Source organism: Ranitomeya imitator, chromosome 5 (genome assembly GCF_032444005.1).
Source record: "Ranitomeya imitator isolate aRanImi1 chromosome 5, aRanImi1.pri, whole genome shotgun sequence".
Taxonomy (NCBI): Eukaryota; Metazoa; Chordata; class Amphibia; order Anura; family Dendrobatidae; genus Ranitomeya; species Ranitomeya imitator.
In genome coordinates this window covers 675263634-675291523 of record NC_091286.1, presented here as the reverse complement: position 1 = coordinate 675291523, position 27890 = coordinate 675263634, and the positions used below count along the sequence as shown (strand labels likewise).

Here is a 27890-nt window from a genome sequence, read left to right as displayed (position 1 = left end):
GCAATGTAGGGAGATCGGCTAACAGCTCCAAGCGCCATAAAAATTCTTCTGGTAGGGGCATGAGGGGTTTTTGATCTACACATACACATCTCAGCAAACAGAAATACACAGAGAAGGGGGGTTTTAGCCCACAGCATGGGTGCTAACAGGCAAAGCTACAAAATCATATTACATTTCATACAATGTCGTGACATGGAGTCAGATGTATCTGTGCCTACATGTTTTATAGAAAGAGACAGAGAGTCAGTTGTGTCTGTGCTTACATTATACACAGAGAGGGACAGGGAGTTGGTTGTATCTGTGCCTAAATTATATACAGACAGAGGCAGGGAGTTGTTAGTGTCTGTGCCTACAAAATATACAGAAAGAGACAAGTAGTCAGTTGTATCTGTGCCTACATGTTATCTGGAAATAGACAGTTGTGTCTGTGCCATCATGATATACAGAAAGAGAGAAAATCATTCATATCTGTGCTTACATTATACACAGAAAGAGAGACAAGGAGTCAGTTGTATCTGTGCCTACATAAAGCATAGAAAGAGACAGAGAGTCAGTTGTGTCTGTGCCTATATTCTATACAGAAAGAGACAGGGAGTTGGCTTTATCTGTGCCTAAATGATATACAGGAAAAGACATGGAGTTGGTAGTGTCTGTGCCTACATAATATACAGAAAGAGACAAGGAGACAGTTGTGTCTGTGCCTACATGTTTTCTGGAAATAAACAGTTGTGTCTGTGCCTATATTCTATACAGAAATAGATAGGGAGTTGGCTTTATCTGTGCCTAAATAATATACAGAAAGAGACAGGGAGTTGGTTTTATCTGTGTCTAAATGACATACAGAAAGAGACAGGGAGTTGGTAGTGTCTGTGCCTACATAATATACAGAAAGAGACAAGGAGACAGTTGTATCTGTGCCTACATGTTATCTTGAAATAGACAGGTGTGTCTGAGCCTATATTCCATACAGAAAGAGACAGGGAGTTGGCTTTATCTGTGCCTAAATGATACACAGTATATCAATTAGTATATATATATATATATATATATATATATATATATATATATATACAGTTGACCATATTTTTGTGTAAATAGTATATAGAATGAGACAATGAGTCAATTGTATCTGTGCCTACATTATATACAAATAGAAACAGGAATGCAATTGTATCTGTGCCTATATGATAAATAGAAAGAAACAAATAATCAGCACTATTTGTGTTAATATGAGAGGGGAGATACAGGGAGTCAGCACTATCTATGCCTACATCATTCACACGGAAAATCAGTGAGGCAATACTATCTATACATCATTCAGATATTTGGAGGCAGTACTATCTATACCAAAGTACTTCAGTACTTGGCATTGTGACTACATTTCTCTCTATATTTTTCAACTTTTTCTATAAATATTTTTTCAATATTCAATAATGATTAATATATGCAACAATGCACCAGATAAACCTCTCTGCAGCCAACAGGGAATGCGCTGAGATTCCATTTCTAAAAACTGCAGAATTGTAAATGCAGCTCTGGAGACCAACACAAGTTCTATCTCCGGATCAATAATGTACAGTGCTTTTATAGTGACACATATTCTTTATGTGCATTATATATATATATATATATATATATATATATATACTAGCTGAAGAGCCCGGCGTTGCCTGGGCATAGTAAATATCTGTGGTTTGTTATAGCACGTCACTTCTCTTATTTTCCCATCACGCCTCTCATTTTCCCAATCACATCTTTAATTTTCCCCGTCACATCTCTCATTTTCTCCCTCACTCCTCTCATTCCCGCCTAACACTTGTCATTTCGACCTCACATCTGTCATTTTCCGATCACTCCACTATTTTCCCTCACTCCTCTCATTTTGCACTCACACCTTTTCATTTTCACCTCAGTATATACATGTTTGTCATCTCCCTTATATATAGTATACACCTGTATGTCATCTCCTGTATATAGTATATACCTGTATGTCATCTCCCCTGTATATAGTATATACCTGCTGTGTGTCATCTCCCCTGTATATAGTATATACCTGTATGTCATCTCCTCCTATATATAGTATATACCTGTATGTCATCTCCTCTTATGTATAGTATATACCTGTAAGTCATCTCCTCCTATATATAGTATATACCTGTATGTCATCTCCTTCTATATATAGTATATACCTGTATGTCATCTCCTCCTGTATATAGTATATACCTGTGTGTCATCTCCCCTGTATATAGTATATATCTGTGTGTCATCTCCTCCTGTTTATAGTATATACCTGTATGTCATTTTCTATATATAGCATATACCTGTATGTCATCTCCTCCTGTATATAGTATATACCTGTAGGTCATCTGCTCCTGTATATAGTATATACCTGTGTGTCATCTCCTCCTGTATATAGTATATACCTGTATGTCATCTCCTCCTGTATATAGTATGTACCTGTATGTCATCTCCTCTTTTATATAGTATATACCTGTGTGTCATCTCTACTGTATATAGTATATATCTGTGTGTCATCTCCCCTGTATATAGTATATACCTGTGTGATCTCCTGTATTAGACCTCGTTAACACGTTATTTGCTCAGTATTTATACCTCAGTATTTGTAAGATAAATTGGCAGCCTGATAAATCCCCAGCCAACAGGAAGCCCTCCCCCTGGCAGTATATATTAGCTCACACATACACATAATAGACAGGTCATGTGACTGACAGCTGCCGTATTTCCTATATGGTACATTTGTTGCTCTTGTAGTTAGTAACATAGTAACATAGTAACATAGTTAGTAAGGCCGAAAAAAGACATTTGTCCATCCAGTTCAGCCTATATTCCATCATAATAAATCCCCAGTTTGTCTGCTTATTAATCAGATTTTTATTTTTGAAGGATAATACCAGACTTGTGTGTGTTTTAGGGTGAGTTTCGTTTGTCAAGTTGTGTGTGTTGAGTTGTGTGTGGCGACATGCATGTAGTGACTTTTGTGAGATGAGTTTTGTGTGGCAACATGCGTATAGCAACTTTTTGTGTGTCGAGTTGCATGTGACAGGTTAGTGTAGCAAGTTGTGTGCAGCAAGTTTTGCGCATGGCGAGTTTTACGCGTGGTGAGTTTTATGTCTGGTGCCTTTTGAGTATGTGCAAGTTTTGTGTGAGGCAACTTTTGCATGTGTTGCAAATTTTGTGCATGTGGCAATTTTTCCGCATGTGCAAGTTTTGCGTGTGGCGAGTTTTCCATGAGGTGAGTTTTGCACTTGTGGCGAGTTTTGCGTGAGCCTAGTTTTTGCATGTGGCGAGTTTTGCGCGTGGTGAGTTTTGAGCGGCGACTTTTGTGTTTTGACTTTTATGTGGCGAGGTTGGTGTATGTGTGGTGAAATGTGTGCTGAGGGTGGTATATGTGTTCAAGCACGTGGTAGTGTGTGGCGCATTTTGTGTGTGTGTTCATATCCCCGTGTGTGATGAGTATCCCATGTCGGGGCAACTGTACGGTATATACTCTTTTGCGCCATCGCTCTCACTCTTTAAGTCCCCCTTGTTCACATCTGGCAGCTGTCAATTTGCCTCCAACACTTTTCCTTTCACTTTTCCCCATTATGTAGATAGGGGCAAAATTGTTTGGTGAATTGGAACGCGCGGGGTTAAAATTTTGCCTCACAATATAGCCTATGACGCTCTCGGGGTCCAGACGTGTGACTGTGCAAAATTTTGTGGCTGTAGCTGCGACGGTGCAGATGCCAATCCCGGACATACACACATACACACACACATACACACACACACACATACACACATTCAGCTTTATATAGTAGATATATATATATATATATATATATATATATATATATATATATATATATGTATATATATGTCTCGGTAGAAATTCCCTTTAAACATAACATTATTCAATCTTATTATCTTGCAGGCAACAGATATTGGGGCATCTATGGTCATCCATGCATTTGGAGCTTATTTCGGGCTGGCTGCTTCCGCTGTACTATATCGATCTGGACTGAAAAGAGGACATGAACATGAAGGATCTGTTTATCACTCTGATTTATTTGCAATGATTGGTTAAGTAAATTAATGTAAAAATGTACAAATCTTTATTTTATTAGCCCTTCCTCACCCTCCACCCTGGTAATCACAGATGGTCGGACTATTGGATAGGAACAGGGGCAGGTTATGATCATCCCTACTTTACTTATCACTAAATAAAAATAATGTAAAAGAAAGTGTAAAGTAGAAAGACTAACAAAACTTCAAAATACTGTATATGTCCTTGATCAAAATGACAGTATTAAGTTTGTACCACATGAAAATATGTAGTTAGGGTGGTTTCACACTTGCGTTTTTGTCTGCAGCGTTTTTTGCACAAAAAACGCATGCGTTATTTTTCCCTATATTTAACATTGAAAACGCATGCGTTTTTTGTTGTACGCGTTTGTTCGCGTTTTGAAACGCATGCGTTTTTTTGCTGCATGCGTTCTTTTTCAGAAATGCAACTTGTAGTATTTTTGAGAGGCGTTTTTTTGACACATAAAAACACATGCGTTTTCATGCTTTTTTGTGTAAAAAAATACATTGGAGTCAATGGAAACGCGTGCGTTTTTAAGCGCATGCGTTTGCTTTAAAAACGCATGCGTTTTTATTAAAAAAACAGAAAACACACTGATATGCCACCCCCCACCATAAAGGTGATAAAGGGATCCTAACCCTAACCCTAAAGGGATCCTAACCCTAACCCTAACGGGATCCTAACCCTTACCCTAAAGGGATCCTAACCCTATCCCTAACCCTAACCCTAACCCTAACCCTACCCCTAACCCCTTTAGGGTTAGGATCCCTTTAGGCTTAGGGTTAGGGGTAGGGTTAGGGTTAGGATCCCTTTAGGGTTAGGGTTAGGGTTATGATCCCTACCCCTAACCCTACCCCTAACCCTAACTATTTCTGTTTATAGTGGGTTTTTTACTTTATTTTGATGATTGGCAGCTGTCACACATTTCTCAGCATGTGTTTAAAAAACGCAAACGCATGAAAAAACGCATGTAAACGCGTGAAAACGCTGCGTTTTTTCACCACATGCAAAAACGCATGCGTCAAAAAAACGAAGCGTTTGCACGCATTTACATGCGTTTTTCACCATGCGTTTTTTTTTTAAAATGCATGCGTTTTGAAACGCAAGTGTGAAACCAGCCTTAAATATTGGAAAAATGTTTTTACATGGATACACCTAAAATCAGCAAAAAGCACTGTACAGACAAAAAAAAACCCTCCTATATCATGAGAAAGAGACAAAAATGTAACAAACTTGCTAAAGTTATGGTATAGTTTGTTGCTTGTTAATCTTGCCATTGGATGTAAGGTTAACTGCAGAGGAGCATTGCATGGCCTATAAGTCTCCTTACACTGGCATGTCACTCTCCACAAGGAGAGTTTACTCCTTAGGTCCCGTTCAGAGACTTCTCATAAAGCCAAATCAGATCTCTTGCTTTGCCCTGAGGAAGGGCAAACACCCCAAAACATGTGTCAGCAAGTAGAGCATCTGGTTTATTTTTTATCCTAAGTCATATATCAAGACTTGTCAAAGGGTAGACATTGACTTTTTAGGACTTCTCCTATCAGTGGGTGGCGCTAGAGTTCTAGTCCTCTTCCTTTCTGAATAGGCAATCTGCATATTTAATTTATCAAATGAACATTGCATGGCCAATATGTCTCCTTACACTTATTCAATGAAGAGAAAGATTTTTGCTTTAAGTAAAAGTACAAAAGTCTGGAATTTTTCCATTTGATTTTTTTTTTTAGATTTTCTGTTAACCTATGACGACTGGTACGTCATGTGCTCAATTGATCGAAAGATGAAAACGTCATTTAGTTTTGAAAAATGGCAACAACCCTCGGCCCAATTTTTTTAAAATCAGATTTTTTTTTATCACTAAATTAATCTAAAAAAAGCCCATACAATGCTCACTGTACACTGTAAAACAAGTCTCATAAAAGAATGTTGGAATTGTGGGGCGTTTTTGGGGGGGATTTTTTTTTTCTGTATTCTAGTAGACTGTGTGGTTAAAATGAATGGAGTCATTCAAAAGTACAACTCGTCTGACAAAAAAAACAAACCCTCACATGTCTATGTGCACATACAAATGTAAAACCTATGGCACTGGGAAGATGGGAGAAAAAAACTAAAGCGCTTTAAAAAGGGATTTTAAAGACCGAGATGTTAACTCTTAGGTTGGGGCAATTTTTCATCTTCTACGCTTTCATTTTTTCCCCTTCTTCAAAGTGACTTCATTTTTTATTTTTCCATCACAATAGCCATACGAAGGCTTGTATTTTTTGTAGGGCGAGTTGTAGTTTTGAATGACACCATTCATTCTACTATACAACGTAGGGGAAAATTAAACAATTCACATGCAATTTAATGTACGAGCAATTAAATCATTTCTGCAATTTTTTTTAAAGTCTTCCACAGGATTCAAACTCACAACCTGTAGCTTGGCAGGCAGCAGCTTTACATTTGTGACATGCTGCCATCATGACAGTCTGTACAATGCCATGAAAAATTAAAGCCAAAAAAATGTATATTGGAAAATGTTTAGTATACAATGAATACGAGTTATTTATTTGAGGATAATTGAACATTCCTTTAAACCCTGCTGTTGTCTTCGGTCTGGGGGAGACCGATTTTGAACTTTGGTATCTTTTGGGGTGTTCAAGATGCGGTTCTGAAACTTGGAGGATGGGTCGGTCGGCCACGGGTTTCAGAGCCGTATCTTGAATATTTTAAAGAATATTGAAGTTCAAGGTCGGTCGTTTTTGACCGAAGACGACAGCAGGGTTAAAATTTAAAAATAAACTCTCTGGACCATGCTCTTCAGAAAGCTTGGCTGGAGAGTCAGAGAAAGTAATACAAAAGGTCACAATTGAATACTTGATGTTTTGCCAATTGTTTTTGTACACCTTTGCATTTTTCGCCTTTTCCCGACTGCATTAATCTCAGTCATCGTAAACGCGACATGTTAATTATTTGTGAAAGCTAAAGTTTATATAGTCATCGAGTTCTGTTAATGTCTGATGAAAGGACGCAGGACATTCAAAGTGAACACTGAACTGTTTCAACACATCACCTTCATCCTTGTCTTCACTAACAAACTCCTTGTGGTCACTATCCCCAGAAGGTTCAGATCGTTCATAATTTCTCTGGTTTGATTGGCTGCAGCATATTCGATCACTTTCTGTTGTGCGAACAGTTTGTCTTTAAAGGGGTTGTCTCATCTTAATAAATGGGTAAAAACGGAAAGTTCTTACAAAACAAATCAACTTTACATTTTACCTTTTACTAAAAATTACAGGGTACCAACCTCCGCTGGTAGGCAGGCATTGAGAACATGTCCCTTACTAGGACATTGATAGCGAATCTACATCTTTTTTTTTTCTTCATTTTCTATTGATATCTACTTTATATGTGTTATGTCTGTTTCAAATAATTATCCCTCCCATTTTTAAAGAGTAATTAATAAAGATATATTATGTTAGAGGTTTATATATGTTAGTCAAACTAATTGACTACAGCATATTTTATTTCTGCCCTGTTTTTGAAACTGCCAATGTCATATGACCAAAAGATTAGAAAAGTCACAGAGGCAGGTAAAGGCTGGAGTCACACTAAATGTATGAAAAATTGGTCCGATTCTCACTGCCGAGAGTCACACAAGTGTAATGCGAGTGTCATGCGAGTGTCATGCGAGTACAATCGTACCATCAGAGTTACATCCAAATGCAGTGCGATTGCTATCAGATTGGCTTTTATTTAGAGCCATTTTCTATGACATTTACACATCGTTTTCAAAGGAAATATTTGTCAAAACACACACACATACTGCATATATATATATATATATATATATATATATATATATATATATATATATATAATAGATAGATAGATAGAGATGAAAAGCCGTCAATTCAGCAGCTGCGTACAGTAAAATTACAGCGTGACAGGTTAGAACAGAATAGATAGAATAGATAAATACACATAGATTAGATAGATAGATAGATATATAGATAGAAAGATGTCATGACACACACATATACAGTATATGTATATATATATATTACATAGATAAGCCAGCAATTCAGCAGCCAAGTTCAGTAAAATCACAGAGTGACAGGTTAGAATAGAATAGATAGAATAGATCTATACACATAGAATACATAGATATAAAGATTTTAGGTGACAAAGATAACATCAAGCCCCACCAACTATCACTTCACTTGCCACCGCTACAGGGCAAGTGGGAAGAGCGAGACTAAGTGCCAGAATTGGCATATCTTACAGATGCGCCTTTTCTGGGGTTGCTGATAGCTGATGTTTTTAGCCTGGTTGGGGGGCAATAACCTACAGCTTTCTGCCTAGCCTTTGCTGGTTATTAATTATAGGGGGGTTCAACGTAATTTTTTTGGGGGGTTCCCCATTTTAATAGCCAGTAAAGACTAAGTATACAGCTGTGATCTTAAATTAATAGCCTGGGAAGCTCCATGTGTGTTACCGCCTTCCCAGGCTATAAACATAAGACCCCAGCTGTCAGCTTTCTCACCGTATGCCATTTTTTTCTGAAAAATAATCTTTTAATAATGAAATATGTGTACAATAAGCTGCGCACACACACTGTGCTAATTGTATATGTTACTGACATCTGTGTATCTATCTATTCTATGTGTATACACTGTTTGTAATCCATCTTTTCTATCCCGACGGGTCCTGCTATATTTTACTGTATGTGGCTGCTGAATTAGTGTTTTTTTAAATCTATCTGTCTATCTATCTATCTATCTATCTATCTATCTACATGTATCTATCTATCCAAACCTGTCATGCTGTGATTTTACTGTATGTGGCACATGAATTGCTGGCTTTTCAGAGGAGATTGGTGCATAAAAATTGGACAGCACTTGCAAGGTCCTATTGCAGTGATTTTTTCTTTCACCCATAGGCTTGCATTGGCGATTCTCAGCCAAGTCTCAGTGCCAATCGCAGCCTGCTGCAATTTTACACACATACCGAATACGCCTGACAAAAAAAACGCTGATCTGAGCCGCCCTATAGAGTAACACGGGGCAAAGTTTGATGCAATGTTTTCTTGCATAGCACTCAGCTTTATTCTACTTGTGATGCGGCTGCAGTGCAGTTTAGTGTAACCTCCACCAGGGGGTGCTGGTGAGGGAAGAAAGGTTGCACACAAACAGCGTAGCAACACTGAGCAGCCGCACAGGTTTCACAGGTAAAAAAAAAGTGGTCAGATGAGTAGAGTCAGAAACTGTCAGGAGCAGAGGTACCAGAGGTCACAGCATACACAAAGTCAGAGACAAGCCAGTAGTCAGAGCCAAACGGGAGCACGGTATCCAAAATGTGAGACGTAAGACAAAGACAGGGTACAAGCCAGAAGTCAAAACTGATCGTGGAACGAGGTATCAGAGATGGAATGCAAGAGGCATGGTTTAGAGATCAAGCCGAGTCATACACTCTTAGGAAAACCACCAGACGAACACTATGTCAGGGATAGGGAATGCGTCTCACACAAATGTGGGAAGTCAGAGACAGGAGGATCACCAGGGTATACGGGCCAGCTGCTCTAGCCTGGAAGCATGAACTATCACTGATGCTGGCCAGCAGACTGCAGAGGATTGAAAAAGCCCAGTCAGCTCCAAAATGAGGGAGAAGGTGTTAACCCCTACATGACCAGTCCAGTGAGGGAATAACAGAAATCAAACTCCAGGCTGAATCATGACACTACCATAGTGTGACTCCTGCCTTTGTAATCTAGTCTGAACAAAGTCAAAATTAAAATCATGTCCCTTTCTCGCTTAACCACACTGTTTTCTCCTAAGCCATGCAACTGTATTTAGATTTGTTAGCTATCCTCCATTGTCTCCCACAAGAATGGAAAACTCATCCCCAGATGCTGCAATAATTCCCATAATTAGTTTTATTGAATGCAATATGTGCTTTCCTTGACCATTTATTTAGACTATACCTGTCACGTATTGCCACTTGAGTGAATCGGTCACCGCCTTCTATAAGATCAGATCACTAATCTCCCGCTGCTACAATAATTTCCATAGGAAATTCCTTGGGTACAGTATATGTTTTCCCTGTGCATTTCTGGATTTTGTGTCTGCCACATGTAGCTTGTGTACCTTATATTGTAACCCCCATATTGTTGGGAATTTTCCCTTTCATATTCAACCATGTCTTCAAAGAACCAGATTTGTGGGAAAGGTCACTGTCCCAACAAGATCAGCAGGCTCTTCCTCTTCTGAATTCTTTGTTATATACATTAACTGACTGAATGTATGAATCAATCAATGAATCCTTACTAAATCATTGAATCCTCGAGGACTCACAAGGATGTGCTCTTATTGTCGAAAACTCATGTATTCTCAGGAACCCTGTTTCTGTGGATGTTTTGGCCAAGCTTCAACTCTGCTATTGCCGCACATGGCGCAGATCAGGAAATGGCCATTATTAACACCTACTTCTCATTGGCGGCCTGTGTGCTCACTGCGTATGCCTTCTCCAGTTTGGTTGAACACAAAGGAAAATTTGATATGGTAAGAAACTGCATAAGTTATGTCACAATACTTGGGATGCGTTCACATTGCGTTTCTGTGCCCACTTAGTGGCCCCATCGGGCCATACGTCCAAAACGCATGCAAAATGGGGTTCCAACATATGCACCAGCAGGGCCATAGACTGTAATGGTGACGAAAGAGTGAACATGCTCTCTGCCGCGCATCATTTTTGGGAGTGTACACCTACAGCAGGCGGATACTCAGACACAGCCAGCTATGTCTGAGAATCCACCGCCAGTATGCGTACACACCCGAAGAAGCGCACACTCCCGAGGTGTACACTCCCGAAGAAGAGCACGCTCACTTTTCCTTCACCATTACAGTCTATTGTTCCTTAGTCAGAGAAACATACAAAAGGAATCCTTCACCAGGTTTTTTGCTATATAAAAGGGTCATCAGGCACAGAGACCCTGATTATGACAAACCTACTGGGTGGCTTGCTGCAGTTTTAATAAAACCACTGTTTTCCTGATAAAACAGTGATTTGATCAAAACTACACCAAGAGGCCAAACAATTAATACTTTGCTGGAATTAGGATCTTGGCCCCAACATTATACTGTTCTCAGATTAGGTGACAAAAACCGGGTGACAGATTCCCTTTAAAGGGAACCTGTCACCCCGTTTTTTCAGTTTGAGATAAAAATACCGTTAAATAGGGCCTGAGCTGTGCGTTACAATCGTGTATTTTGTGTACCCTGATTCCCCACCTATGCTGCCGAAATACGTTACCAAAGTCGCCGTTTTCGCCTGTCAATCAGGCTGGTCTGGTCAGATGGGCGTGGAGACATCGCTGTTTCTTCCCCCAGATCTTGCTTAGCTTTCCGTTGGTGGCATAGTGGTTTGCGCATGTCCAACTGCCGAATCCACTGCGCAGGTGAAGAAAAAAAGCGCGATCTGCGCTATTCCCCTGGTTATCGGTGGGCACGGCCATCTTCCTGAGGCCACGCGTGCGCAGATGGAGTGCTCTGCTGCCCGGGGCTTCAGAAACAAAGGCTGCGGAATGCCGCGCGTGCGCAGATGGAGATCGCGGCGGCCATTTTTCTGAAGCCGAGTTCGCATCTCGGCTTCAGAAAAATGGCCACCGCGATCTCCATCTGCACACGCGCGGCATTCCGCTGCCATTTTCCTGAAGCCCCGGGCAGCTTAGCACTCCATCTGCGCACGCGCGGCCTCAGGAAGATGGCTGCGCCCACCGGTAATGTATATCAGCAGCATAGGTGGGGAATCAGGGTACAAAAAATACACTATTGTAACGCACAGCTCAGGTCCTATTTAACGGTATTTTTATCTCAAACTGAAAAAACGGGGTGACAGGTTCCCTTTAAGCACCGTATACAGATGAGATTAATGAACCGGTCCAAATCAACAAATTTTCCCAACAAATAACATCAGGGGAGATAAAGTTTGAGGCAGTTTGAATGTTAATGCCTGATTTATTAGTTCTCTTTCTGATTTGCCGCTGTCATAAGTGTTTAATAGCGTGTAAATATGCACCTTAAATAGCTGTTTGCCAATCCCTTGTTTGGCCATCATCATTCCTTCCCATTCCGATTTTAGAAAAATAAACCATTCTTGCTCTTATTTTGTGTGTAGAGCTTTTACTACATGTATCGGATCAAATGTGAGTTAGGCCCGGGTCACATATGCGCATCGATACCCGGCACTGCCGCCAGCACACGGGACCGGAGTCTGCATATATTTCCATGCAGCTGAACTCTCTGGTCCAGAGTGCCAGCGGCAGTGCCGGGTATCGATGCGTGAGACTTGTGCAAGTTTCTTGCATTGCACTCGCAAGTGTGACCCCGGCCTTAGGACTGAAACTCAGTCGGAAACATGTAGGAAAAGCTTTGACATATATAATTTTCTATAGTCCTGGTAATGTTCTGATTTTATTCAATTCTACCAATAACATTTTTGGATATTTTTTATCCAAAAAAACATCTGGATATTCCCACCATTTCCTATTTCACACTGGCTTAGTCTCTCCTTAAATGTAGACTATAAAGGATATACAAGTGCTTCTCACAAAATTAGAATATCATCAAAAAGTTAATTTATTTCAGTTCTTCAATACAAAAAATGAAACTCATATATTATATAGAGTCATTACACACAGAGTGATCTATTTCAAGTGTTTTTTTTCTGTTAATGTTGATGATTATGGCTTACAGCCAATGAAAACCCAAAAGTCATTATCTCAGTAAATAAGTATACTTTATACCACCAGATTAAGAAATGATTTTAAAATCCGAAATGTTGGCCTACTGAAATGTATGTTCAGTAAATGCACTCGACACTTGGTCGGGGATCCTTTTGCATCAATTACCGCATCAATGAGACGTGGCATGGAGGCGATCAGCCTGTGGCGCTGCTGAGGGGTTATGGAAGCCCAGGTTGCTTTGATAGCAGCCTTCAGCTCGTCTGCATTGCTGGGTCTGGTGTCTCTCATCTTCTTCTTGACAATACCCCATAGATTCTCTATGGGGTTAAGGTCAGGTGAGCTTACTGGCCAATCAAGCACAGTGATACTGTTGTTTTTACACCAGGTATTGGTACTTTTGGCAGTGTGGACAAGGGCTAAGTCCTGCTGGAGAATGACATTTCCATCTCTAAAAAGCAGAGGGAAGCATGAAGTGATCTAACATTTCCTGGTAGACGGCTGCACTGACTTTAGTCTTGATAAAACACAGTGGAGCTACACCAGCAGATGACATGGCTCCCCAAACCATCACTGATTGTGGAAACTTCACACTAGACCTCCAGCAGCTTGGATTTTGGCCTCTCCACTCTTTTTATGTGCATAAAATTAGTGTTTTAAAAATAAATTATTTAGATATCATGGTTGATTTGTCACAATCAGCAAACCGGAGGTCTAATACTCATTGACTTGTCCATACAGGTCCATATCCAGAATGCCACCCTGGCCGGAGGTGTAGCAGTAGGAACCTGCGCTGACATGAACATTGGACCCTTCGGCGCCATGATTATTGGTTTCATTGCAGGAATAATCTCTACCCTGGGGTTCAAGTTCCTAACTGTGAGTTGACATCTGAATTCTCATTCCTGAATGATTAAATCTGGGGCTGGTTTCTTATAAAGCATAATAATGGTGAAATGTGTAGCTCAATTTATGAACGTAAATTTTACCCCAATCCCTACAATGTTTGGCACAGTTCTTCATTATTTAAAATAGCTCTGTTCTCATCCACATTATTTCTTTCAGCCAATTTTTGCTTCCAAGCTCAGGGTTCAGGATACATGCGGAGTACACAATCTCCACGGTTTACCAGGAGTTATGGGTGGGATCGCAGGCGTTGTGGCCACGGCCCTCGGAGCTAAACCCAAGTGAGTAATTCTCCTTCCACTACTAACAAATATTTTTGACAATTTCTGCATTCAGACAAAGCTCCTCATGGATTTATAAGCACACTGAATGAATCAAATAAGCTCACTTGGAAAAAAATACACTATAGTAATAGTATCAAATCTGATAACATACAATTTAAGGGAACGGAATGTATTAAAGGACTAAGAATAGAGAAAACCAATAGGGAAACACAAAAGAGCTGGCAGTTTGGGAATTGACTTGTGACTGCAAAGTGCATATTAAGCCACATGACTGCCAAGGGGAGAAGTTCGATTGTTGGAGATCCATATTCATGATTGTTTGTATTTAATAAAGGTTAATTTTCTATATTGATTATTATTTTTGGCTCATCATACCATTTTTTCTTTCCCTTTGCGCTTTTGTATTGCAAGCACACATAACCATCAAATTAATGTAAATTTAAAAATATTTAGAATTGAGAGTCCTCAGTGGTTGATACCCTTTTAGTGGCTAACTGAAAAGATGGTAACAAATTACCAAAGTACCAAGATATATTTCTTTCCTGTAAATATAAAAACAGTCATGGCCCAAAGTGTTTGCTCCCTTGAAATTGCTCCAGAAAATTAAGAATTTTTCCAATAATATGTACGTGAGTGAGCCAAAATACCTCTGGGAATGCGTCTTGCACCCAAATGAGAGCACAATAGAGATTTTTGTAAAGCACATCATTCTCCTGTTTACTGAAAACGGAAAGAGGCCTACAATGAAAAGAACACCGATCCTACAGTCAAATATGGCGGAAGTTCAAAAATATTTTGGTGTTGTTTTGCTGTCTCTGGCACTGGGTGCCTTGACTGTGTGCAAGTTATCATGAAATCTGAAGATTACCAAAGGATTAACCCCTTCATGACAGCAGCTTTCTTCGGTTTTGCATTTTCATTTTTCGCTCCCCTTCTTTCCAGAGCCATAACTTTTTATATTTTTCCGTCAATATGGCTATGTGAGGGCTTGTTTTTTGCAGGACAAGTTATACTTTTGAACTACATCATTGGTTTTAGCATGTCATTTACTAGAAAACAGGAAAAAAATTCTAAGTGCGGTGATATTGCAAAAAAAAAAGTACAATCCCACACTTGTTTTTTGTTTAGCTTTTCTTCTAGGTTCACTAAATGCTAAAACTGTCCTGCCATTTTGATTCTCCAGGTCATTACAATTTCATAGACACCAAACAAATCTAGGTTCTCTTTTATCTAAGTGGTAAAAAAAATTCCAAACTTTGCTAAAAAAATAAAATGAAATTGCCAATTCTCCGGTACCTGTAGCGTCTCTATTTTTGGTGATCTGGGGTCAGATGAGCACTTATTTTTTGCGCACCGAGCTGATGTGTTAATGATACCATTTTGGTGCAGATATGTTCTTTTGTTCCCCCGCTATTGCATTTTAATGCAATGTCGTGGTGACCAAAAAAACGTAATTCTGGCGTTTCTAATTTTCTTCTCGCTACGCTGTTTAGCGATTAGGTTAATACTTTTTTTTATTGATCGATCAGGCGATTCTGAAAGTGAAGATACCAAATAAGTGTAGGTTTGATTTTATTTTTATTGTTTTATTTTGAATGGGGCGAAAGGGGGGGTGAGTTGAACTTTTATATTTTTTTATTTTTTTCATATTTTTTCAAACATTTTTTTTTACTTTGTCCATGCTTCAATAGCCTCCATGGGAGGCTAGAAGCTGGCATAGGCCGATCGGCTCTGCTACATAGGAGCAATGCTCAGATCGCTGCTACAGTATGTAGAATTATAGGCTTGATATGAGTGCCGACCACAGGGTGGCGCTCATAGCAATCAGGCATCAACAACCATAGAGGTCTCAAGGAGACATCTGGTTGTTATGCCGATGCATCGCTGACCCCTGATCACGCGACGGGCGTCAGCGATGTGCTCATTTCCTGGCCAATGGGCAGAAGCGCTAGTTAAATGCCGCTGTCAGCGTTTGACAGCGGCATTTAACTAGTTAACAGCAGGAGGTGGATCGCGATTCCACCCGTCCCTATTGCAGGCACATGTCAGCTGTACAAAGCCCGCATCGAAGCAGGGGATCTGACCTCGAACGTTCTATTCCGTCCGAGGTCAGAAAGGGGTTAAAGGTCACAATGTAGTGCTCAGTGTCAAAAAGCAGTGTTTGCGTCGTGATTCGTGAGTCATGGGTCTTCTAGCAGGACAATGATCCCAAACATATTTCATGAAGCCCCAGAAATGGATGGAAACCAAGCGCTGGAGAGTTCTGAAGTGGCAGCAATGAGTCTGGATCTAAATCCTGTGGAGAGATCTTAAAATTGCTGTTGGGAGAAGGCACCCTTCAAATATGAGAGACCTGGAGCCTTTTTTTTTGTGTTTTGATCCAATACACAAAGGAAATAAGCATGTGGTTAACAAAACATGTGTAATTGCAATAATTTTCTTGAATAATTTCAAGGGTGCAGCCCTTTTCGGACATGACTGTATATTATTCTTCATATTATCACTCTTTTATTATGATTTTAAAATTTATTGTATTTAATCTTCAAGTTTATATTGCTTAATTATAAAACCTTTATCTAAGCTCTCCAGCCGGGCGTGGAGGAGGAGGTATTGCTTCTCTTTGTTGACATCCAATTGATTTTGAGAGCATTATGGGAAAAGCTATGCAAATTAGCTCTCCTTCAAGTGTACCTATGAATAGGTGGCTGGCATTAGAGACATATTTTTAGAGCCTGTATGGGATTCTGTGCACTTGAAGGAAAGTTATGAGAATTTAAACTTTATTCTCAAGAAAAGTAACTGCGAGGATCTAGGAAGGTCAATATGTGGTGATCTGGCAGTTCTCTTTTTGCTCCTTGGGCAGCAAAGAGGATACACAAAGTGTCCATGCTTTTTGTATGAAGGGGACAACCAGGATAGCACACAACACTGAAACCCCAAAAATTGGCCAACAAGTTGATCTTTGCCATCTGGACTTAAGAGAAAGTTTAGTTGATTCCACATTACCACCACTCCACATTAAGCTTGGACTGATGAAGCAGTTTGTGGAAGCTTTACCGAAAGGAGAGTCTTTTAAGTACATGTGTACTAAGTTTCAGAAACTCATGAAGGACCAAATGTTTGAAACAAAAATGAAATCTGTTGAGAAAAAGGCTTGAGATTTTTTATAGAAGATGTGAAGAAATTTGTAGATAAAAACAAAGTTCCAGAATTTACGTCCATCGTGGAGACCATGCTGCAACATTTCAAAGCTTGGGTTGTCTGATCAATTTGAAGTTACCGTATTTATCGGACTATAAGACACATCGACCGGACCATAAGACACACCCCAAATTTTCAGAAGGAAAATAGGGAAAAAAATTAATGTGTCAAATGGGGGTCCATCTTCCAGTTCGAATTCAGCTTACCAGGGGATATCGGCAGCGCGGTGGAGCATGGTCACAGGGGTTTTTCGATGTTCCGGTGATTGGATTCCCATCTCAATCTGGTGCGGCAGGTTCTGCAATGCTCTGTGGTGTGGGGGCAGCTCTGGCAGTTTATGAAAGCCCAGAGGCCCCCGCATATCCATTGCTGTGATGCGGTGGCCTCTGGGAAAATGGCTGCTGGGGGTGGCACATGCTCAGATTGAGATCTCCGCAACGAGATCTTTGCACCAAGATCTCATCTCATGATATCTTGGGATAAATCTCATTGCTGACATCTCAATCTGACCATGTGCCGCGCCGGCAGCCATTTTCCCAGAGGCCACCGCATAGCAGCCATGCATTTGCAGGGGCTTTCGGGCTTTGACAAAATGCCGGCGGAGTCCCTCGTACCACAAAGCACTGCCGAATCTGCCGCACCAGCGAGGGAAGGGAGTGTGATCATCACCCTGCAGCGTCAGACCGGGACCACCTCAGAATCGCCCGACTCCTGCTGCCGCCACACTACTTGTAAGTTTATTCTCGCTATAAGAGGCACCCCCAATTTTCCCCAAAAAATTTTTGGGAAAAAAGTGCGTCTTATAGTCCAAAAAATACGGTACAGTTTTTACGCTCTCATTTGAACTATTTTTGCTGAAAAAATTGATGGGGTTTGTGAAAAGTAAGGAGAAATATTTGGATATAAAGGAGACGGAATGACAACACCAAGGTAGATGGAACTTGAAATGATGGAGGACTATTTGCTGGATGCTTCACAGAGGAGATCCACAGGCTTCCTATAACAGAAAAGGTATCAAGAGAAGCTTTGAAGAAAAAAGGAAAAGGCACAATAATTCATTTCCTATAAAGCTGCAGAATGAATGTTCAATCATTTTTGATATATAATATTAAGATAATATATGTATTAAGATTTTTCTTCATTTTGCTTGCACGTAATTTCACTCGTTTTCTGTACAAAATCCATAAGTGATGGTTAAAATTAGAATTGTTTTTTTTTAAATCTGGGAAAAAGAAATCATAAAAATCAGTCATTGGATTTGTAACAATTTTCATAAGCCCAGATTTTGCATACCTGTGCAATTTCCTGCCTTTAAAACATAAATTGTATGGAAAGTACAACACACACCTTATGAAATGACACATCCCCTGGAATTAGGATCTCTTGCTTAATATTATGCTGCTCTCAGATTAAACAGCAAAAACCTGCTGCTAGGTTCTCTTTAAGGTTCCTTAGAATCTCCAAGCCCAATCAGCCACGGAATCTACCAAGGTTTTCCTTGGTCCGATGTCAGGCCTGTACATATAACCATTCCATACAATTCTTATACTACAAAAATACAATTGCTGTATATTAACAATATCTTCCACATTTTCCAGTTTTTCTCCTGTTACTCAAGGAGCTGCTTTAGCCGCAACCTTCGCTATCGCTGTTGTTGGAGGCGTCATCACAGGTGAGTAACAGCATCATATGAAGTGATCCCTTACTGTATGACATTGGCTTTTTTTATATAATGGGATTTATAGCTCCAGCATCATTTTCTGATCCATGGGACCCTTTTACCATGATGTACTTGGTTCTCTGCACAGTGGGGGTCTGTGTTAGGCCACATCCCCATTGATGTATATGGACGGTGTGACAGCCTGGAATTGGCACAGTGGAGTCACCAGGCCACGTTTCCTTGCACCCATCATGCATTTATGGCGTATCTCGTGAATATTCCATAAATGTCTATGTTGGGGCTATCAATTTAAGTCCAAAATCAGCTTTGTTCATAAAGAGTTCTAATGTGTATCTAAAGTCATTTTTCAGGCCATCGTTTCTCTGTCATTTTGTGCCCTATTTTATAGGCTTCATCCTAAAATGTCCGTTCTGGGGGCAACCACCTGATGAGAACTGCTACGATGACACCGTGTACTGGGAAGTAAGTAGAGTTACCCCATTAATAAAAGGCATTACATCAAGGCTTCGTTATCTCCCTCACGGTTTCCCCGGACTGTTCGGACAATATATTGGTTCCGCAATCTGATATTGTAAATTAAGAGAGAATCACATTCCCAGAAAACACAGCAACTTTCCTGTGAATTAAACGGCAGCATATACACATACACCGATGACTTGTCCACTCCTTATTTTTCTTTCCCTCTCCACTCCCCTTCCTTTTCTTCCTCCACCTTTTCTTTTTTCACCTATTTTCCTGTTTCTATTTTCATCTTTCTTTCTACCTTTCACATCTTTTCTTTACTTCTATTTCCTCCTCCTTTCTCTTCCAATCATCCCCTATTTTTCCCCCTTTTTATTCCCATCCCTTTATCTTTATTTTCTACACTTCTTTTTCATACCTCTCCTCCCTTTCTTACCTTTCCTCTCTTTATCTCTTCTGTCCTCTTCATTATGAGGTTATTCCTTTCCATCAGCTCCCCACTCCTTCTTATCTTTTTCCATCCCCCCACTCTACACTTTATCTCATGTTGTCTCCCCCACTTACCCCTCCATCCATTTTTATCTCTTTTCTCTACCTCTTCCCTCTAATCAGCTATTCTTACCTCCTCTCTTCAGCTCTAACCTCCATTTTCACCTTTTTATTGCTCTTTTCCTCTTCCATTCTACTTTTTCACCTCTTCACCCTCTTTCCTTTCATTCCCTCTTTTACTTCTCTCTTTCTAACCTCCCCTTTACTCTTTCACTTCTCTCCACCTCTTAACACTCATCTCCCTTTTACATCTCTCTCTTATTTCTCCTCTCCCTTTTTACCTCCCACCACTCCTCTCTCTTCTCCCTTTTTTTGTCCCCTATCACCTCTTCTCTCCCATTTTCACCTTTTCTCTACCTCTCTTTCCACTCTCTTTCTTACCTCTCCTCCGATGTTTTCACCTTTTCTTTACCACCCTTACCTCTCTCCTCCCCTTTGCACCTTTTCTCTCCCCATCTTACCCCTCCTCTTTTTTACCTCTTCTCTAACCTTTCTTCTATTTTTTTTATTGTCCTCACTAATCCACATTCTATTGTTATTTTTTATCCTTTTCTCTGCTTGGTTCCAACCTTTCTTCTCCATACTCTTCTTCAACTATCCCGTTTTCCCTCTGTTCTTGACTACTAACCTCTCAATTTTCCCCCTCTCCGCTCTACTATCTCCCCTTACCACCTCTCCCGCATACTCGACCACTTCATATGTCCAAAAATGTCCTGACATTAATGAAAATAGATTAGACTGAAAATGTTGCAAATGATTGTAAAATTGAGGAAAATAGAAAAAATGGAGTCATGAGTAAGACCTCCTAGTGCAGTCAAAACGCGTCGACCGGGTCATGTCGGCCATGTAAATTTTTCTTTTGTATGCACCACAATTTCTTTTGAAAAAGAAAAAGAAAAGGAAAATCCTGTCCTGTTGAGCCGGACTCCAATTTTTTCTACTTTCCTTGATGTGAGGCCAGGGCGAGGCCGGTGTCTGTCTGAGCCCCAGGTGGATGAGTGTAGAGCAACTGGGTGAGATGGAATCAAGTTTTTATGGGTGTAAAATTGCCATAAGTTCAGCTAAGCAAATGAAAAAGGCGCAAATTACCCCAAATAATTGGAAAATAAGAAATAATACCTGGATACCTTAGTCTTTGCATGTTTTTCATTGGAACTATATGATTTTGTTTAGGTTCCCCTTGAAGAAGAACCAGAAAACCATTACCATGGAGAACATGGAAAAATCCGTGTAGATGCATAAAGTCACCACTGTCACTTTTCGAAATAAAAAAAAAAGAATTGTATGGAAAGTAAATCATAAACTTTATGCACAATAGATAAGACTATGCGAGGGATGAGATTGTTATATGGTAGACATGACCAGCAAGGCACCATAGGTTCCATACGTCATGGTCCTTTGTATAGATTCTATTGAACTCTACATTGGCAAGTACTTTAGACTAAATCATGAGCACATTGAGACTCATCCATTGTGTATAAAGCTTTCAAACAAATCATCATCACCTTTAAGTTCAATATTCTATGATTTATTTTAAAACATGATTTTTTGGGGGTCATTTTGAGCTCTGTTTTTCAGTAATGGAGCTAAAAATCTCAATATTGAAATTGAATTGATTGACAAAATTTTTGCTGCCTTAGGTCACCACTATGGGAAGCATAGCAGCAATTGTCACAATGTGTACACAGCAGGGCCGGACTGAGCATCGGGCACTTCTGGCAAATGCCAGAAGGGCCGTTGCCTGTAGGGGGCCACTCGATCCGCGCATGCTGGCAAGTACCAGCGTCAGAGAGTGGAGAGAGCCAGCAGCACGCAAGATTAAAGGTAATACCTGCCTGCTTCCCTAGCTCTCCCTGGAAGCACACAGTTAGCGCAGTGACATTATCTCCTGCTCTGATCTACTTTCATTCCAGGCAGCAGAGGAGACCGGGGAGGTGCCGGGCCAGAGCTGCTGTGAGCACTGCAACCTGAAGAGCTGCACATGGACATCAGCCTCCCTCTGCACCACAGAAGTGTGTGTGTGTGTATGTGTGTGTAATACATGAGCGTATGGTATCTGCAGTGTGTGTGTGTGTGTAATGTGTGTGTGTTATCTGTAGTCTGAGTGTATTCCATGTGTGTATGGTGTGTGTATGAAGTATTTGTAGTGTGTTTGTGTGCAATTTGTGTGCGGTATCTGTAGTGTAATACTTGTGTGTGCGGTATCTGTAGTGTAATACTTGTGTGTGCGGTATCTGTAGTGTAATACTTGTGTGTGCGGTATCTGTAGTGTAATACTTGTGTGTGCGGTATCTGTAGTGTAATACTTGTGTGTGCGGTATCTGTAGTGTGTGTGTGTTATGTGTATTCTGAGTGTATTCCATGTGTGTATGGTGTGTGTAATACTTGTGTATGAAGTATTTGTAGTGTGTTTGTGTGCGGTATCTGTAGTGTAATACTTGTGTGTGCGGTATCTGTAGAGTAATACTTGTGTGTGCGGTATCTGTAGTGTGTGTGGTATGTGTAGTCTGAGTGTATTCCATGTGTGCATGGTGTGTGTAATACTTGTGTATGAGGTATTTGTAGTGTGTGTGTGTGCAATTTGTGTGCGGTATCTGTAGTGTAATACTTGTGTATGCGGTATCTGTAGTGTAATACTTGTGTGTGCGGTATCTGTAGTGTAATACTTGTGTGTGCGGTATCTGTAGTGTGTGTGTGTGCTATGTGTATTCTGAGTGTAATCCATGTGTGTATGGTGTGTGTAATACTTGTGTGTGCGATATCTGTAGTGTGTGTGGGGTGTGTGTATTCTGAGTGTAATCCATGTGTGTATGGTGTGTTTAATACTTGTGTGTGCGGCATTTGCAGTGTAATACTTGTGTATAAGGTATCGGTAGTGTGTGTGTGTGCAATTTGTGTGCAGTATCTGTACTGTAATACTTGTGTATGAGGTATCTGTAGTGTGTGTAATTTGTTTGCGGTATATGTAGTGTGTGTGTGTGTGTGTATATACTTGTGTGTGTGTTATCTATAGTGTGTGTAATACTTGTGTATGCAGTATCTGTAGTGGGTGAGTGTGTAGCGTGTGTGGTATCTGTAGTGTGTGAGTAATGTGTGTGCGGTATCTGTAGTGTGTGTAATGTGTGTGCGGTATCTGTAGTGTTTGCGTGTGTGTAATACTTGTGTGTGTGTGTGTGTAATAATGAGTAATGTGTATGTAATGAGCCTGTGTTGTCCAACATGTGTGCTGTGCACATGTATGAGTAATGTGTATGTAATGAGCCTGTGTTGTCCAACATGTGTGCTGTGTACATGTATGATGTGTCTGTGTGACTATTTGATGTGTATGTAATGAGCCTGTGTTGTCCAGCATGTGTGTGGTGTACATGTATGATGTGTCTGTGTGACTATTTGATGTGTATGTAATGAGCCTGTGTTGCCAGCATGTGTGCTGTGTACATGTATGATGTGTCTGTGTGACTATATGATGTATATGTAATGAGCCTGTGTTGTCCAGCATGTGTGTGGTGTACATGTATGATGTGTCTGTGTGACTATTTGATGTGTATGTAATGAGCCTGTGTTGTCCAGCATGTGTGTGGTGTACATGTATGATGTGTCTGTGTGACTATTTGATGTGTATGTAATGAGCCTGTGTTGCCAGCATGTGTGCTGTGTACATGTATGATGTGTCTGTGTGACTATTTGATGTGTATGTAATGAGCCTGTGTTGTCCAGCATGTGTGCTGTGTACATGTATGATGTGTCTGTGTGACTATTTGATGTGTATGTAATGAGCCTGTGTTGTCCAGCATGTGTGTGGTGTACATGTATGATGTGTCTGTGTGACTATTTGATGTGTATGTAATGAGCCTGTGTTGTCCAGCATGTGTGCTGTGTACATGTATGATGTGTCTGTGTGACTATTTGATGTGTATGTAATGAGCCTGTGTTGCCAGCATGTGTGCTGTGTACATGTATGATGTGTCTGTGTGACTATTTGATGTGTATGTAATGAGCCTGTGTTGTCCAGCATGTGTGTGGTGTACATGTATGATGTGTGAGACTATATGAAGTGCATGTAATTCATTGTATGTGGGCTGGTGAATTTTTTTTGTGCCAGGGCTGCTTTTTGGTCCCAGTCCGGCCCTGGTACACAGTATGCAGTAAACTCCGGAGCTCCCTCTACTGGTGACTTCAGACAGTAGGAATTTTATCAAGAAACTCTATGACTATGCTGGGGATTTACAGCTCTTAGAAAAAATGGAGTTCTGATCCCATAAAGATATAAAAAATTAATCAGTAACATATTTAGCATGTATTTAGCACAAATTATTACTATTTCTAGAACTATTAGTTTCCACGCTCATGACAATACGTCAGCATCACATTTATAGATAGAAAATTATGTTCCTAATATTTCATAATTAGTCATACATATATTACAGGGAATCCCTTTTTATTTTTCTTTCAAAATTAGTATATTTTATTTTTCATGATGTTTTTAGTTGCAGCATATTTTGTTTTTTATGACGTTTTTAGTTGCAGCATATTTTGTTTTTTATGATGTTTTTCTAGGCTCTTTTACCATGTAGTACAATGTATCCCACACTAGCTACAGTAGACTATAATATAATTTATCGCAGTCTCCCTCGACAATTTTCCGACCTTCCTAAAATTCAGTTTTTTTCTTTCTTAGTTGTGATGCCCATATGTAAATGGCTCAATATTTTAGCCAGATGCCATGATTGGGTCAATGGTCATGTCACATAATGCTGTTACACACGGTGGTTTTCCGGCATAGAGATCTATAGATTCTCAGAATCCGTAGGAAGGAATGTGGCAATTGTCAGCATTAAAGGGGTATTCTGGTTGGAACAAGTAGTCACTTATCCACAGGATAGGTCGTAACCTTTAGATTGATGGGGGTCCAACCTCTGGGAATCCGGCTGACTGCCAGAATGGGGCACTTTTATCCTTATTAGAATTCTAAATATCTTAATCAGACCATCATTTTTGAAACTTATAATAGGAACTAAAGTGTTTTATGAAAACAATAATGTAAATGTATCAGTGAATTGGATCTTTTCGTCAATAAAGTTTTTTTTCTTGAATCATGTCTTTTATTTCTTCAAATCACTGCATAGTAGTAGTATAATATTTTTTATTTCTATACAACATATTTCGCAGCATTTTACAATTCAGAGGAGACTTGTGCAGACAATAAAGATGTTACAGAATAATAAAGACATTACAAAATAACACATAATAGCACAAATAACAAGATAAGCTACAATCTATAAAGAAATAGGAGGGACACAATACAGTGGCTTGCAAACATATTCACCCCCTTGGCATTTTTCATGCTTTGCTACCTCACAACCTGGAATTTCACTGTTTCTTTTTGAGAGTTCATGTAAAGACTGTCCTACAACTGTGAACATTTGGTGCTCTTTATATTGCGAAGTAAGCAACAAATTAGACAAAATAAGTGAAAAAGTCAGTACTTTGTAGAGCCTCCTATTGCAGCAATTACAGCTGCATGTCGCTTTGCATAAGTCCCTATGAGCTTTCCACATCTTGTTACTGGAATTTTTGCCCATTCCTCAAGGCAAAACTGTTCCAGCTCCTTCAGGTTAGATGGTTTCCTCTGGTGAACAACAATCTGACCAGATTCTTAACTGGACTAAGGTCTGGGCTTTGACTAGCCTACTCCAAAACATTTACATATTTCCCAACATTTTCATTGTCTTGTTTGAAGGTGACCCTCCGTTCAGCTTTGTACTGGAGAACCTTGGGCCCACCAGAGAAAATCATTCTTGGGGCCCAATATATAGCTACATAGAAATAAATACAAGACCCCCAATTTTGCTGTAAAACACATTAATATCAGGGCATAACATTAGGTAGTACCCGTCTTAATGATATATCAGGGGTTGGCGCCCACATTTTGGTGCAAACTCAATGATAAATGTTCCCTGGTGTTTATTAACCACTAAGCCAATGTTTTATAGGATGGGATTTCATGACATCTCATCCATACGCTGAGAAAATCCACGGAGTGAAATGACTGACACAGATTTAACATGACCAATGTGTTAATTTATGCCGATTCACTACCGATTTCATCCTTGCAATACGAAGGTCAGTGGCAATGGTCATCATTACATAGCAGTAAATGCAGCAATGTTCACTGTGCCAGCTGATGCCAGGGCCTGGGCCCAACGAAGAATTCTCCGGTCGACCTGTGGGCCTGTCCGTCCCTGCCTCCGTCCCAGTCTTAAATCACTGACAGACTGAAATAGGTTTTGCTCAAGAATATCCCTGTATTTTGCACTATCCTTCTTGCCCCTCAACTCGGACCATGTCCTGCTGCCAAAAAAGATCTGCATGGCATGATGCTGCCACCACCATGTTTCACTGTGGGGATGGTGATCTTGGGGTAATGAGTTATGTTGACTTGGCACCAGACAGTTCAATTTTGATCTCATTTAACCACAGTAACTTTCTACATACATTGCATTGAATCTCTCACATGTCTCTTGGCAAAGCCAAAACAAGCCTTACAATTTTTGTGTGAAAGTAAAGGCTTTTTTCTGGTCACTCATCCATAAAGGCCACCACTATGGAATGCACTACTTATTGCGGTTGTATGGACAGATACTCCATTCTCTGCTTGGGAACTCTGCAGCTACTTCAGTGTTATCTTTAGTCTCTGTGCTGCCTCTCTGATTAATGCCCTCCTTGCCCGGGCTGAGAGTTTTGGTGGCTGGCCCTCTCTTGGCAGTTTTCTTGTACCATGTACTTTCATTTGATGATCATTCCATTTGATGGTGCTCCAGGGGATCATCAAAGATTGGGCTATCTTTTTTTAAACAACTTTGTCCCTGATTTGTTTGGAGATCTCCTTGGTCTTCATGTTGTTTGGTTAGTGGTGCCTCTTGCTTCATCCTGATGCAGCCTCCGTGTCCTTTTAGAAAAGGTAAAGTGCATCTACTGACAGCCCATGTGACACTTAGATTGCATACAGGTGGACTTCCTCTCACTATTCATGTGACTTATGAAGGCAATTGCTTGCATCAGAAACAACACAGGTTGTAATGTAATAAAATAGGTAAAAATCCAAGGAGGTGATTACTTTCGCAGGCCACCGTAGGTAAAAAGTGCTTGTGTTCTAAGGTTCAGACATCAGTATAATAAATAGGCTATTCATTAAAGCTGCATAAACCCGTCACAAGCCAGTATTTGTATAATTACAGACACAAAGCGCTACTGAGTGCATAGATGGTGTAAAAACAAATGATAGAAGGGACCAGATTAGTAATAATGAGCACTGGAAATTACATTTGATCACTGATCAATAGATTAATCAAAATGTAGTCAGAAGGACTGGTAGAGCGGAGGACTGTAGCTCTAAATTATCAATCCTTAGGTCGCTGGTTCAATTCCGGCTCGAAGGAAGTTTTGTTTATCCTATCTCATCCAGAAGGTTTTTCTCCAGTTTGTCTCGTGAATTCAAAACATCGCCAGCAAAATGGCTTTTGGGCAGCATGGTGGCGCAGTGGTTAGCACTACAGCCTTGCAGCGCTGGGGTCCTGGGTTCTAATCCCACCCAGGACAACATCTGCAAAGAGTTTGTATGTTCTCTCCGTGTTTGCGTGGGTTTCCTCTGGGCAATCCGGTTTCCTCCCACATTCCAAAGACATACTGATAGGAATTCTAGATTGTGAGCCCAATCGGGGACAGTGATGATAATGTGTGCAAACTGTAAAGCGCTGCGGAATATGTTAGCGCAATATAAAAATAAAGATTATTATTTGCTTGGTACGGAGGTGGTGATGGCGAACCCAGTCGAGGGGTTCAAGAGAGGCCTGGATGTCTTCCTGGAGCAGAACAATATTGTATCATACAATTAGGTTCTGTAGAAGGACGTAGATCTGGGGATTTATTATGATGGAATATAGGCTGAACTGGATGGACAAATGTCTTTTTTCGGCCTTACTAACTATGTTACTATGTAAG

At 40.2% G+C, this 27890-nt stretch overlaps 1 protein-coding gene across 1 annotated transcript in view; it reads left to right on the top strand.

Annotated features, from left to right (window-relative positions):
- RHAG (Rh associated glycoprotein) overlaps positions 1–24982 on the top strand; it is an 87202-nt gene extending 62220 nt beyond the window's left edge. The window contains exons 4-10 of the mRNA XM_069728343.1: positions 3935–4082; positions 10460–10626; positions 13548–13685; positions 13872–13993; positions 18796–18869; positions 19267–19340; positions 21063–24982. Of these exons, the coding sequence (XP_069584444.1) occupies positions 3935–4082; positions 10460–10626; positions 13548–13685; positions 13872–13993; positions 18796–18869; positions 19267–19340; positions 21063–21131 (792 nt within the window). The 3' untranslated portion in view covers positions 21132–24982. The remainder of the gene's footprint in view (positions 1–3934; positions 4083–10459; positions 10627–13547; positions 13686–13871; positions 13994–18795; positions 18870–19266; positions 19341–21062) is intronic.
- Positions 24983–27890: the final 2908 nt, after the last annotated feature.